Below are 15,960 nucleotides of genomic sequence, written 5' to 3' on the forward strand. Positions count from 1 at the left end.
GCATTCCTCAAATTTATCAGTATTTATTGCCGCCTTTCCCAACTTCTTTGTCACGTGTTGCTGGCATCAAATTCTAAAGTTAATGATTATTCGTCCCCAAAAAATGTTTATCAGTTTGAACATCGAATATGTTGTTTTTGTAACATATTCAACTGAATATGGGTTGAAAATTATTTGCAAATCATTGTATTCCGTTTATATTTACATCTAACACAATTTCCCAACTCATATGGAAACGGGGTTTGTACATACAACACACTAGGGCTGCAACTAACGATTAATTTGATAATCGATTAATCTGTCGATTATTACTTCGATTAAGTGAAGTGAATTATATTTATATAGCGCTTTTCTCTAGTGACTCGAAGCGCTTTACATAGTGAAACCCAATATCTAAGTTACATTTAAACCAGTGTGGGTGGCACTGGGAGCAGGTGGGTAAAGTGTCTTGCCCAAGGACACAACGGCAGTGACTAGGATGGCGGAAGCGGGAATCGAACCTGCAACCCTCAAGTTGCTGGCACGGCCACTCTACCAACCGAGCTATACCGCTTAATTAATAATCGGATAAAAGAGACAAACTACATTTCTATCCTTTCAAATACTTTATTTAAAAAACAGCATACTGGCACCATGTCCTTTCGACTTGCCAAATAAAATAAGGCAAGTGTTACAAAAAAGTTTTTTTTTTTTTATGAAGTGCACCCTTGTCCTGCACAAAAGCAATAATTTTGCTTTGGGGAATTTCCAACTAGGCTACTACCTATTCCAACCATATTTAATTGAATGCACTACAAAAACAAGATATTTGATGTTCAAACTCATAAACTTTTTTTTTTTTGGCTAATAATAATTAACTTACAATTTCAAGGCTGCAACACGTGCCAAAGTAGTTGGGAAAGGGCATGTTCACCACTTTGGTACATTACCTTTTTTTTTTAACAACACTCAAACGTTTGGGAACTGAGGAAACTAATGGTTGAAGCTTTGAAAGTGGAATTCTTGCTGTTTATGTTTTATGTAAAACTTCAGTCGTTCAACAGTCCGGGGTCTCCGCTGTCGTATTTTACGCTTCACAATGTGCCACACATTTTCGATGGGTGACAGGTCTGGACTGCAGGCGGGCCAGGAAAGTACCAGCACTCTTTTTGTAGGAAACCACGCTGTTGTAACACGTCGCTTGGCAATGTGTTGCTGAAATAAGCAGAGGCGTCCATGATAACGTTGCTTGGATGACGACATATGTTGCTCCAAAACCCGTATAGACCTTTCAGCATTAATGGTGCCTTCACAGATGTGTAAGTTACCCATGCCTTGGGCACTAATACACCCCCATACCATCACAGATGCTGGCTTTTGAACTTTGCACCTATAATAATCCGAATCTTTTTATTCCTCTATGTTCTGGAGGACACCACGTCCTGTGTTTCCAAATATAATTTGAAATGTGGACTCGTCAGACCACAGAACACCTTTCCACTTTGCATCAGTCCATCTTAGGTGAGTTTGGGCCCAGCCAAGCCAGCAGCGTTTCAGGATATTGTTGATAAATGGGTTTTGCTTTGCATAGCAGAGTTTTAACTTGCACTTACAGAATAGCGACCAACTGTAGTTACTGACAGTGGTTTTATGAAGTGTTCCTGAGCACATGTGGTGATATCCTTTACACACTGATGTCGGTTTTTTATGCAGTACGACCTGAGGGATCAGAAGTCTGTAATACCATCGCTTACGTGCAGTAATTTTTCCAGATTCTCTCAACTTTTTCATGATTTTACGTACCGTAGATGGTAAAATCCCTAAATTCCTTGCAATAGCTCGTTGAGAAATGTTGTTCTAAAACTGTTCGACAATTTGCTTACAAATTGGTGACCCTCACCACATCCTTGTTTGTGAATTACTTAGCATTTCATGGAAGCTGCTTTTATACCCAATCATGGCGCCCAACTGTCCCCAATTAGCCTGCACACCTGTGGGATGTTCCATATAAATGTTTGATGAGCATTCCTCAACTTTTTTAGTATTTATTGCGACCTTTTCCAATTTCTTTGTCATGTGTTGCTGGCATCAAATTCTAAAGTTAATAAATATTAAAAAAAAAAAAAAAGTTTATCGGTTTGAACATCAAATATGTTGTCTTTGTAGCATATTCAACTGAAAATGGGTTGGAAATTATTTGCAAATCATTGTGTTCCGTTTATATTTACATCTAACACAATTTCCCAACTCATATGGAAATGGTGTTTTTACATACCGAGTTGATTTTATTAATAATTTCTGACGTAAAAGCCAAATATGCCACCACGTTAAAAAAACAGCTAAATTACATAAATGGACATTGGAGTGGCCACCTTAACGCCCTACCACCCTAACGGGGGGCTTTATGCCCCCTGGTAGGGTCCCCCAAGGCAAACTGGTCCTAGGTGAGGGATCAAACAAAGAACAGCTCGACGAACTCTATGAAGAACACGAACAAAGGATCCAGATTTCCCTCGCCCGTACGAGGGTCACCGAGGCTCCCCTCTGGAGCCACGCCCGGAGGTGGGGCACGATGGGGAGCGCTTGGTGGCCGGGCCTGTACCCATGGGGCCCGGCCGGGCACAGCCCAAAGAGGCAACGTGGGTCCCCCCTCCAATGGGCTCATCACCCATAGCAGGGGCCATAGAGGTTGGGTGTGATGTGAGCTGGGCGGAAGCCGAAGGCAGGGCACTTAGCGGTCCAATCCTCTGCTACATAAGCTAGCTCTTGGGACGTGGAACGTCACCTCGCTGGGGGGGAAGGAGCCTGAGCTAGTGCGCGAAGTGGAGATGTTCCGGCTAGATATAGTGGGACTCACCTCGATGCACAACAAGGGCTCTGGAACCAGTTCTCTTGAGAAGGTCTGGACTTTCTTCCACTCTGGCATTTCCGGCAGTGAGAGGCGACGGGCTGTGGTGGAAATTCTTGTTGCCCCCCGGCTCAAGTTCCAGTAAACGTTGGAGTTCCAGTAAACGAGAGGGTAGCTCCCCTCCGCCTTCGGATGGAGGGACGGGTCCTGACTGTTGTTTGTGCTTGCGCGCCAAACAGCAGCTCAGAGTACCCACCCTTTTTGGATTCACTCGAGGGAGTACTCGAGAGTGCTCCCCCGGGTGATTCCCTCGTTCTACTGGGGGACTTCAGCACTCATGTTTGCAACGACAGTGAAACCTGGAGAGGCGTGATTGGGAAGAATGGCCGCCCGGATCTGAACCCGACTGGTGTTTCGTTATTGGACTTTTTTGCTCGTCACATATTGTCCATGACAAACACCATGTTCAAACATAAGGGTGTCCATATGTGCACTTGGCACCAGGACACCCTAGGCCGCAGTTCCATGATCGACTTTGTAGTTGTGTCATCGGATTTGCTGTCTCATGTATTGGACATGTACTGATCACCACCTGGTGGTGAGTTGGCTGTGATGGTGGGGGAGGATGCCGGACAGACCTGGCAGGCCCAAACACATTGTGAGGGTTTGCTGGGAACGTCTGGCAGAGTCTCCTGTCAGAGAGAGTTTCAATTCCTACCTTTGGAAGAATTTTGAACATGTCACGAGGGAGGCGCTGGACATTGAGTCCGAGTGGACAAGGTTCCGTACCTCTATTGTCGAGGTGGCCGATTGGAGCTGTGGCCGCAAGGTGGTTGGTGCCTGTCGTGGCGGTAATCCTAGAATCCCCTGGTGGACACCAGCGGTGAGGGATGCCGTCAAGCTGAAGAAAGAGTCCTATCGGGCTCTTTTTGCTCAAAGGACTCAGGAGGCAGCAGACAGGTACCGACAGGCCAAGCGGTGTGCAGCTTCAGCGGTCGCGGAGGCAAAAACTCGGACATGGGAGGAGTTCTGGGAGGCCATGGAAAACGACTTCCGGACAGCTTCGAAGCGATTCTGGACCACCATCCGCTGCTTCAGGAAAGAGAAGCCGTGCAGTGTTAACACCTTGTATGGTGGGGATGGTGATCTGCTGACCTCGAATGCGAAGTTTTGGATCGTTGGAGGGAATACTTCGAAGACCTCATCAATCCAATCCAATCCAATCCACTTTATTTATATAGCACATTTAAACAACAATAACGTTTCCAAAGTGCTGCACAGCCATGTTAAAAACAATATTATGCTCCACCAATGACTGAATAAAACAAAAAATAAATAAAAATAAAACCAATAAAAACATAATATAAAAACAAATATGATTAAAAACTATTTTAAAGGGTAAAATCAATTAAAACAGTAAAATAAAAATTAAAGTGTATAAAAAACACAGAGGACAACAGAGGACAGAGGACCACACAACTCACGTAGTGTCATCAATCTTACCAATCCTTCCTATGAGGAAGCAGTGCCTGGGGAATCTGTGGTGGGCGCTTATATTTCTGGGGCTGAGGTTGCCGAGGTAGTTAAAAAGCTCCTCGGTGGCAAGGCCCCGGGTGAATGAGATCCGCCCAGAGTTCCTTAAGGCTCTAGATGCTGTGGGGCTGTCTTGGTTGACAAGACTCTGCAGCATCGCGTGGACATCGGGGGCGGTACCTCTGGATTTGCAGACCGGGGTGGTGGTTCCTCTCTTTAAGAAGGGGAACCGTGGGGTGTGTTCCCAGTATCGTGGGATCACACTCCTCAGCCTTCCCGGTAAGGTCTATTCAGGTGTACTGGAGAGGAGGCTACGCCGGATAGTCGAACCTCGGATTCAGGAGGAACAGTGTGGTTTTCGTCCTGGTCAAGGAACTGTGGACCAGCTCTATACTATCGGCAGGGTCCTTGAGGGTGCATGGGATTTTGCCCAACCAGTCTACATGTGCTTTGTGGACTTGGAGAAGGCATTTGACCGTGTATCCCGGGAAGTCCTGTGGAGAGTGCTCAGAGAGTATGGCGTAACAGACTCTCTTATTATGGCGGTCCACTCCCTGTACGATCAGTGTCAGAGCTTGGTCCGCATTACCGGCAGTAAGTCGGATCCGTTTCTAGTGAGGGTTGGACTCCGCCAAGGCCGCCCTTTGTCACCGATTCTGTTCATAACTTTTATGGACAGAATTTCTAGGCGCAGTCAGGGCGTTGAGGGTATCTGGTTTGGTGGCTGCAGGATTAGGTGTCTGCTATATGCAGATGATTTGGTCCTGATGGCTTCATCCGGCCAAGATCTCTAGCTCTCACTAGATCGGTTCCCGGCCGAGTGGGAAGCGACTGGCATGAGAATCAGCACCTCCAAGTCCGTGTCCATAGTTCTCGCCCAGAAAAGGGTGGAGTGCCATCTCCGGGTTGGGGTGGAGATCTTGCCCAAGGTGGAGGAGTTCAAGTACCTTGGAGTCTTGTTCACGAGTGAGGGAAGAGTGGATCGTGAGATCGACAGGCGGATCGGTGCGGCGTCTTCAGTAATGCGGACGCTGTATCGATCCGTTGTGGTGAACAAGGAGCTGAGCCAGAAGGTAAAGCTCCCAATATACAGGTCGAGTTAGGTTCCCATCCTCACCTATGCTCTAAGCTTTGGGTCAGGACCAAAAGGACAAGATCACGGGTACAAGCGGCCGAAATAAGTTTCCTCCGCCGGGTGACGGGGCTCTCCCTTAGAGATAGGGTGAGAAGCTCCGTCATCCTGGAGGAGCTCAAAGTAAAGCAGATGCTCTTCCACATCAAGAGGAGCCAGATGAAGTGTTTCGGGCATCTGGTCAGGATGCCACCTGAACGCCTCACTAGGGAGGTATTTTGGGCACGTCCGACCAGTAGGAGGCCACAGAGAAGACCCAGGACACGTTGGGAAGACTATGTCTCCCGGCTGCCCTGGGAACGCCTCGGGATCCCCCGGGAAGAGCTGGACGAAGTGGCTGGGGAGAGGGAAGTCTGGGCTTCCTTGCTTAGGCTGCTTCCCCCGTGACCCGACCTCGGATGAGCGGAAGAAGATGGATGGATGGATGGTCTGAGTTGTAAAACACAACAAAAATAACAGAAATGTAACTCATCAGATCAGAACTGGATCAGATATTGTACACGTTTCTGTTGTGAATAATAAAGGATTCATTATAGGCTGCCTGTGAATAATAGCATGAAATATTCCAGCACCTTCATAACGTTTAGTTATACTAAAGCGTCACTCAAATATAAATATATTTATATAGCTTTATCGGGTACGACTACATTGATCCATTATGACACCAACCTGAGATATTTCTGTCCGTAACGCATATTTCCAAATTAGTAACCGTGCGTTTTCTCTTTCAAAACGGAGTCAAATGTGCCGGTGACACATTATCAGCCCCGGGTTTCAACAAGTACATAACGTTAACGTTCCTCAAAAAAAAGCTGAACTTAAAAATGCCTTTTGCCACTCATATCAACACACTATATACAGCACACATACTGCTATACACACGCATAACCAGGCCTTTTTTCTCTGAAGGAATTGTGAAATAAAATAATTTCTTCAGTGAAGCCCAGAACACTCTATGCATTTCCCAAGTTTTAGTTTAGAGAAAAGGAAAGATTGGCCTGGTGCACGAGGATCCCTCTTTATGTTTGTGAACTTTATATTCTATACATTTAGAGTGATGTGATGTGATGTCCCCGCCTTCTGCCTGATTGCAGCTGAGATAGGCTCCAGCGACCTCGAAAGGGACAAGCGGTAGAAATGGATGGATGGATGGATCGTTATCTTTTCAATTTTGCAATATCGATTCACAGGGCATAATTTCAAATATAAAGTATTAAAAAGTTCCTCGAATCCTTGAAAATGTTTTGTACTAAAAGGTAGTCTTAAGGCAGGGCAGTTTGATCTGGTATGTAATTTTCAGAAGTCTGCTATCATCAGGGCCTTAGTAGGATTTGACAAATACCGAGGTCGAAAATTTGTTGTCCATGAGGTAACTTTGAAAGGCTGAAATCATGGGTATCCCAGCACCATATAAATAGTAATACCTTGAGTAACACAAGGAATTTCCAGAATAAAAAAAGCTTTCATTGAAGTATAACTATTATGTGTTGTATTATGTAACATTTTTGACTATCAGCATAATTTTGTAACAGTCACCTATTATTATGCTGAAGTTTAGCATATTAAACACTTTTTCAATCATCAAAACAAAAATTTAAAAACTATACTACAATATCAACTACAATAGGGATTTGAAGCCAATAGCCTATGCTCTGCAATACAAGTACAAGGACGCACGCCACAAGAACCACCAAAAGTTGGAGGGGAAATTTGTCCCAATATTCTTATCAGTGACAAAGCATGACGTGGCCAGGAATATGTTTCGGGTAAAATTGTGTATGAAGCGCCTCGTCATTCAATAATTTACACATGACATGTGCTTTTTCATGTAAAACAGAGTATATATTATATACTAAATACAGGGCTCGAATTTTACCACGGCAAATGCCGCGACCACCCTTGTCTTACGCCGTTATGCCCCAAAAAATTGACCAACATTTGCGGCAAGATCATGCCGTGACGGTGACTTTACTTTTTACTTGTCAATAGACGAGGGATTTAACAGTAAACGGTACAATAATAATTTCCGATAGAATAGTGTTTAATTTTTTTATTACCGAAAAAACGTAATTTATTAATGCATTTTCGGCAACACGAAGTCAGGCCCATGCGCACTAGCGATGTTTGGCTGGATAATCATGGTGGACCAATGACACCGACTTTGCTTTGTAAACAGAGCCAAGTGCTTGTTTGAACGTCATTTTCCCTCACTTCCCAGCGTGCTTTTAAGAGCGCACTGCAGTGTTTAGATGGAGACAGGTGTGGACAATATTGGAGCCAGATGCATTTGTCCCCACACTAAAAGTACACAGCGAAGGAGAAAACTATTTGATATTTTGCAGCAGGCGAGGGGCTTCACGGTAAAAGAGGGGTTAGTGCGTCTGCCTCACAATACGAAGGTTCTGAGTAGTCAGGGTTCAATCCCGGGCTCGGGATCTTTCTGTGGGGAGTTTGCATGTTCTCCCCGTGAATGCGTGTGTTCCCTCCGGGTACTCCGGCTTCCTCCCACTTCCAAAGACATGCACTAAACACTAAAATTGGCCCTAGTGTATGAATGTGAGAGTAAATGTTGTCTGTCTATCTGTGTTGGCCCTGCGAATGGGAAAGAATTCCACTTTCAAAGCTTCAACAATTAGTTTCCTCAGTTCCCAAACGTTTATTGAGTGTTGTTAAAAGAAAAGGTGATGTAACACAGTGGTGAACATGCCCTTTCCCAACTACTTTGGCACGTGTTGCAGCCATGAAATTCTAAGTTAATTATTATTTGCAAAAAAAAAATAAAGTTTATGAGTTTGAACATCAAATATCTTGTCCTTGTAGTGCATTCAATTGAATATGGGTTGAAAAGGATTTGCAAATCATTGTATTCCGTTCATATTTACATCTCACACAATTTCCCAACTCATATGGAAACGGGTTTGTATATATATATATATATATATATATATATATATATATATATATATATATATATATATATATACAAATATATATATATACAAACCCCATATATATATATATATATATATATATATATATATATATATATGTATATATATATATACATATACATACACTTATATTTATGTAGTTATATATTCTATATATATGTGTGTATATGTATGTATATGTAAATTTATATATATATATATATCCCATCCATCCATCCATTTAGTACCACTTATTCCCTTTGTATATGTATATATATGTATATATATATATATATATATATGTATATATATATATATATATATATACATTTTCTACCGCTTATTCCCTTTTGGGGTCGCGGGGGGCGCTGGCGCCTATCTCAGCTACAATCGGGCGGAAGGCGGAGTACACCCTGGACAAGTCGCCACCTCATCGCAGGGCCAACACATATAGACAGACAACATTCACACCCTAGGGCCAATTTAGTGTTGCCAATCAACCTATCCCCAGGTGCAAGTCTTTGGAGGTGGGAGGAAGCCGGAGTACCCGGAGGGAACCCACGCATTCACGGGGAGAACATGCAAACTCCACACAGAAAGATCCCGAGCCTGGGATTGAACCCAGGACTGCAGGACCTTCGTATTGTGAGGCCGACGCACTAACCCCTCTGCCACCGTGAAACCCCTACATATATATATATATATATATATATATATATATATATATATATATATATATATATATATATATATATATACCCTCGGGTTGCGCACGGCCATTTTTCCACTGCGCCACGCCGTCCCTATACATATATATATATATATATATATATATGTATATATATATATATATATATATATATATATATATATATATATACGGTCAAAAGTAATGTGTATTTATGTGTAAAATATATTTTTTAATGTATTGTGTGTGTTTGTAGTTTGCCAACATGATACTATTATATGGTATGGCAGGTTGTGTAAAGTTTTCTATCTCCTTGGAAAAATTGCATATGGTCTTAAAGAGAAAGAACAAACTGTAATGTAACTCGGACACTGATGTTCAGAACAGGAGACATTTAGGTCATTTTTATTTTCTATGTTAGGTGATTTTTTTTTTTTTTGACACAACCTCTTCATCATCCAGATATTGATTTCTGGTGGTTGTTTAAGTGGGAATAAATTCAACATGTGTTACCTTGTTAAACTTAATGTTTACAGGGATAAATTACACTAGTATTGTTAGGATGTCGCATGGCTGCAGTTGTGTGACCTCAAGTATGCAAAAATCCAGGAGAGCAGAAAGCAGGTAAGATGATTTTAATTTCATCAAAGTAAAAGATATAAACAGAAAGCAGTCTTGCATGGAGATGTTCCCAACATAGTTTTAACTTCGAGCACTGAGGAGTGCTCGAGTGAAACATAAATAGACCTGTTGATTGACCGCAGCTGAGGACCGCTGCCAATCAACGGCGAGTGTGACAAAAACAGTGCTCAGCGGAGTAAACAGGAAGTATGACAAAATAAGAGCACTGAACAGGAAACAAAGTACAAAACACGAAAAACTATCAGAAAGTAAGTGACAGATCGTTACAGGACCTCCCCCTCAAGGAACAGATACCAGGTGTTCCCTGGAAAAGAAAAATGGAAAAAGATGTCCACAAAGTAAGGGAGGATGGAAGGAGGATTTGGTGGAAGGTCGCCAAACCTCGTGTCCCCGCAGCCAGCGAGGGAAAGTCAGGTGGCGACGGCGCGTAGAGCGCCGCTGGAACTGGCGGGGCGGGCGGCCACGGAACAGCCACATCATTGGCCGAAAAAGAGACGAGTGCATCCCGCGAGGAGGACGCCCAGGGCACGGCCACATCCGCGGCTGACGTGGAGGCGGGCGCGCTGAAGCAGGCCCGGAGACAGCAGACAAAGCGGCGGGGGCTGCAGCCAAAACAGATACCTCTGCAGGAGGCGGCTGAGGAGCCGATGTTGGTGCCGGCGTGGAAGCGGCAGACGTCATCAACGGCGTGGAAGCGGCAGACGTCATCAACGGCGTGGAAGCGGCAGACGTCATCGGCGGCGTGAAAGCGGCAGACGTCATCGGCGGCGTGAAAGCGGCAGACGTCATCGGCGGCGTGAAAGCGGCAGACGTCATCGGCGGCGTGAAAGCGGCAGACGTCATCGGCGGCGTGAAAGCGGCAGACGTCATCGGCGGCGTGAAAGCGGCAGACGTCATCGGCGGCGTGAAAGCGGCAGACGTCATCGGCGGCGTGAAAGCGGCAGACGTCATCGGCGGCGTGAAAGCGGCAGACGTCATCGGCGGCGTGAAAGCGGCAGACGTCATCGGCGGCGTGAAAGCGGCAGACGTCATCGGCGGCGTGAAAGCGGCAGACGTCATCGGCGGCGTGAAAGCGGCAGACGTCATCGGCGGCGTGAAAGCGGCAGACGTCATCGGCGGCGTGAAAGCGGCAGACGTCATCGGCGGCGTGAAAGCGGCAGACGTCATCAACGGCGTGGAAGCAACAGACGTCATCGGCGGCGTTGAAGCGGCAGGCGTCATCGGAGGCGTGATTGTTGCAGATGTCATCGGCGGCGTGAAAGCGGCAGATGACGCCGGGCGAGGAGCAGCAAATGCTGGCCGAGGAATAGCGGATGCCGGCGGTGACGAAGCCCGGCGTGGTGCTGCTCTTGGCGGCGTTGGGGCTCGGCGTGGAGCCGGCGTTGGGGCTCGGCGTGGAGCCGGCGTTGGGGCTCGGCGTGGAGCCGGCGTTGGGGCTCGGCGTGGAGCCGGCGTTGGGGCTCGGCGTGGAGCCGGCGTTGGGGCTCGGCGTGGAGCCGGCGTTGGGGCTCGGCGTGGAGCCGGCGTTGGGGCTAGGCGTGGAGCCGGCGTTGGGGCTAGGCGTGGAGCCGGCGTTGGGGCTAGGCGTGGAGCCGGCGTTGGAGCTGTGCGAAAGCCCGCTAGGGACGTAGATGTCTCCGTGGAAGGAGACGCTGGCGGGGATGACAGCGGTGTGTGCCTGGCTGCACCGCAGTGTATAGTGGGCCCCCCTCCACTAGGTGGCTGCCAGACACCGTTCACACATGCGGGAAAACGTGCCTGCTCGTCGGAGTCCCCCGGTGCGAAAACCAGGGACGGGCGGGAGGGGACCAGGAGGAGGGACGAAGACACGTCCCGTGCCAAGTCCCAGCAGGAGGACAAAAGCGACCTCACTGTGGGCTCCACTGGAGCTCTCGGCGGACCAAAAAAGAGAGCGGGAGCTGGCAAAAAGAGCAGCCGGGGAGCAGCCGCTGGAAGCTGCGTAGGAGCAGGGAGAAGCAGCTCAGCAGACGACGGGAAGGATGGCGGCGGCGGACGTGCCGGTCGGAGAGCCGCAGTCGGCGACGGAGCCGCAGGAGCCGCGAGACGTGAAGGAGGAGGCGGGCGCGCCGGTCGGTGAGCCGTAGCCGGCAGCGTTGCCGAGAGGAAGGATGGCGGCGGGGGACGCGCCGGTCGGAGAGCCGTAGCCGGTAGCGTTGCCGCGGGAGCCGCGAGGCATGCAGGAAGTGGCGGACGTGCTGGTCGGAGAGCCGTAGCCAGCCGTTGAGCCGAGAGGAGAGATGGCGGCGGGGGACGCGCCGGTCGGAGAGCCGAAGCCGGTGGCGTTGCCGCGGGGAGAGGGTCCGCGTCTGTAGGCTGGGACCGCACAAACCTGGCCTTCAAGTCCTCCAGGAATTGTGCGGTCCAGAACGTCGGCTGAGGATTGCCGACAGGGATTCTCGCGAGGTCACAATTTTCTGGCTCGAAGTTACTGTTAGGATGTCGCATGGCTGCAGTTGTGTGACCTCAAGTATGCAAAAATCCAGGAGAGCAGAAAGCAGGTAAGATGATTTTAATTTCATCAAAGTAAAAGATATAAACAGAAAGCAGTCTTGCATGGAGATGTTCCCAACATAGTTTTAACTTCGAGCACTGAGGAGTGCTCGAGTGAAACATAAATAGACCTGTTGATTGACCGCAGCTGAGGACCGCTGCCAATCAACGGCGAGTGTGACAAAAACAGTGCTCAGCGGAGTAAACAGGAAGTATGACAAAATAAGAGCACTGAACAGGAAACAAAGTACAAAACACGAAAAACTATCAGAAAGTAAGTGACAGATCGTTACAAGTATATTTGAGAACTGACGTTGCCAAGAATCGAACCCACATAATGTGGAAGAAACCGCAGATGCATAAACCATTACTCTACCAAAGGACTTTTTAAACATGACTGAAGTAGTGCTATTTTATATTGCTGTGGAGCGGTAAATGGCTTTGATTAGGTTTGCTGTCAAATTTAATGTCATGCGCTGTTATTCTTAGATTTTGGGCATTTTATAAACTATTTGTATCATCTATTATGATTCCGAATGGACCGCACCTCTCCATAGCCCACATTTTCAATGGCACTTGGACGGTTTAGATGTTGTTGAATCTACCGGAAAAATCTTAACCATGTCCTCAAGCGGTTCACGTGGCGTTCTGGCAGCGAGGCTTGAAACGTCATAATTTCTGGCTCTTCGCCTACATGAAGCAAGCCTCGGTATGCGCTTTGCAGAAACGGCCACTCCATTACTTGTCTTACTCCTGGAAGCCACAACACATTTTTTTGTTTAGTTTTCTGGCCTGGCGTTAATTAGATTGTGGCTTCGCAAATATTGTTTGTGCTTTCTTACTTTTTTGTTTTTGTATCCTCAGTGGTGCTTTTTGTTGCAGCTTTTTCTTGTTCTTTATTATTCTTATACAAACCCTGTTTCCATATGAGTTGGGAAATTGTGTTAGATGTAAATACAAACAAAATACAATGATTTGCAAATCATTTTCAACCCATATTCAGTTGAATATGCTACAAAGACAACATATTTGATGTTCAAACTAATAAACATTTTTTTTTTTGCAAACAATCATTAACTTTAGAATTTGATGCCAGTAACACGTGACAAAGAAGTTGGGAAAGGTGGCAATAAGTACTGATATAGTTGAGGAAAGCTCATCAAACACTTATTTGGAAGATCCCACAGGTAGGCAGGCTAATTGGGAACAGGTTGGTGCCATTATTGGGTATAAAAACAGCTTCCATGAAATGCTCAGCCTTTCACAAGAAAGGATGGGACAAGGTACACCCCTTTGTCCTCAACTGCGTGAGCAAATAGTCAAACAGTTTAAGAACAACGTTTCTCAAAGTGCATTTGCAAGAAATTTAGGGATTTCAACATCTACGGTCCATAATATCATCACAAGGTTCAGAGAATCTGGAGAAATCACTCCACGTAAGCGGCATGGCTGGAAACCAACATTGAATGACCGTGACCTTCGATCCCTCAGACGGCACTATATCAAAAACCGACATCAATCTCTAAAGGATATCACCACATGGGCTCAGGAAGACTTCAGAAAACCACTGTCACTAAATACAGTTGGTCGCTCCATCTGTAAGTGCAAGTTAAAGCTCTACTATGCAAAGCGAAAGCCATTTACCAACAACATCCAGAAACGCCGCCGGCTACTCTGGGCCCGACATCATATAAGATGGACTGATGCAAAGTGGAAAAGTGTTCTGTGGTCTCACGAGTCCACATTTCAAATTGTTTTTAAAAATATTCGACATCGTGTCATCCGGACCAAAGGGGAAGCAAACCATCCAGACTGTTATCGACGCAAAGTTCAAAAGCCAGCATCTGTGATGGAATGGGGGTGCATTAGTGCTCAAGGCATGGGTAACTTACACATCTGTGAAGGCACCATTAATGCTGAAAGGTACATACAGGTTTTGGAACAACATATGCTGCCATCTGAGCGCCGTCTTTTTCATGGACGCCCCTGCTTATTTCAGCAAGACAATGCCAAGCCACATTCAGCACGTGTTACAACAGTGTGGCTTCGTAAAAAAAGAGTGCGGGTACTTTCCTGGCCCGCTTGCAGTCCAGACCTGTCTCCGATCGAAAATTTGTGGCGCATTATGAAGCGTAAAATACGACAGCGGAGACCCTGGACTGTTGAACGAGTGAAGCTCTACATAAAACAAAGATGGAAAATAATTCCATTTTCAAAGCTTCAACAATTAGTTTCCTCAGTTTCCAAACGTTTATTGAGTGTTGTCAAAAGAAAAGGTGATGTAACACAGTGGTGAACATGCTCTTTCCCAGATACTTTGGCAGATTTTGCAGCCATGAAATTCTAAGTTAATTATTATTTGCAAAAAAAAAAAATAAAGCTTATCAGTTTGAACATCAAATATCTTGTCTTTGTAGTGCATTTAATTGAATATGGGTTTGCACATCATTGTATTCCGTTTATATTTACATCCAACACAATTTCCCAACTCATGGAAATGGGGTTTGTACACTACTCTAGTGTACTATTCAAATAAATATTGTAAAACTTATTTCCTAGTCTGTTTTTGCTTTGGGGACCAATTTCCGGCTATTATCATTGTAACAATGACTCCTCTGATCTAAGAGGACATAAATGCATAATAGCCCAATTTGTTTTTGCACAATATGATGGCTATAACGCACTGTAGCACATTAGCTAGTTACCAATAGTTGTTTGAGCATGAGTTAAGCGTTGTGTCAGCTGTATGGAGCTATTTTAGGTACAAAGAAGGCAAAATAGCTGTGGGTAATTGTTTGTGATGCAAGTGTTTTAAGGGGCAGCAGTAGCAGCATTAGACATTTAAACTAACACAAAAAAAAATTGCAAAAGCATCATGTAAAAGTGTATGCAGACTTGTTTTTTTACTGTATAGTAGTGCTAAGAAAAAAGGGGAGCCACGGCAGACATTGAAGCCAAAGCTGTTTTCGAAACTTTAGATACACAACGTATTGAACATGAAAAACTGGTATCGGGCCATCTGTAATATTTACTAAAGTGGTATAGTACCTCATGGCTGGTTCTTTGAATGTGAGTGTGAATGGTTGTTACCCAGTGATTGACTGGCGACCAGTCCAGCAAGTACTCTGCCTCTTACAGAAAGTCTGCTGGGATAGGTTGCATCTAGTGGAAATTTAAAATACTGGGGTTTCCAGCGTAAACTCTACTGGTTCTGCAGGCTACCGCAAAGTAGGATCTTGGCATATACACATTGGAGCACATGAGTTTTCCTGAATTGTTGACCGAGTTGTGCTTGTCCTTCGTTGACAGGTTTGGATGAGCGGACCAACCAAGCATCTTGGGCTGCAGGTGGCGAGTCGAGTCCTTCGTACGAGCCCTCACGGGTAAGATGACCCACGCCTTAACACATTCTGAATGCCCTTTCTGCTTAGCAGCAAATCATTTAACAGTCATCACATGTAGGTGATATATTGACCAGTGTCGGACCTGTAATATATATACTGTGTTTTGTGTGACAAGAAAGCTTGAATGTTGTACAGTATTATGGAAGTATTGAGGTGGTCTGAAGCCATTGAGATCTTTTGTAAAGATTTAACAATGACCAGTAGTAATGATAAACCACTGTAAAATTACGGTTTGTATTCCATCCATCCATTTTCTAACGCTTATTCCTTTCGGGCTTGCGGGGGGTGCTGGA

At 45.6% G+C, this 15,960-nt stretch overlaps 1 protein-coding gene across 4 annotated transcripts in view; it reads left to right on the forward strand.

The window, feature by feature from the left end:
- Nucleotides 1-15,960, forward strand: part of tcf12 (transcription factor 12) — a 182,944-nt gene that overhangs the window by 25,883 nt on the left and 141,101 nt on the right. For all 4 annotated transcript variants that reach the window (XM_061881865.1, XM_061881874.1, XM_061881881.1 and 1 more), the window contains one exon: nt 15,573-15,646. In XM_061881865.1, the coding sequence (XP_061737849.1) occupies nt 15,573-15,646 (74 nt within the window). The remainder of the gene's footprint in view (nt 1-15,572; nt 15,647-15,960) is intronic.

Source organism: Nerophis ophidion, linkage group LG02, assembly GCF_033978795.1.
Source record: "Nerophis ophidion isolate RoL-2023_Sa linkage group LG02, RoL_Noph_v1.0, whole genome shotgun sequence".
Lineage (NCBI taxonomy): Eukaryota > Metazoa > Chordata > Actinopteri > Syngnathiformes > Syngnathidae > Nerophis > Nerophis ophidion.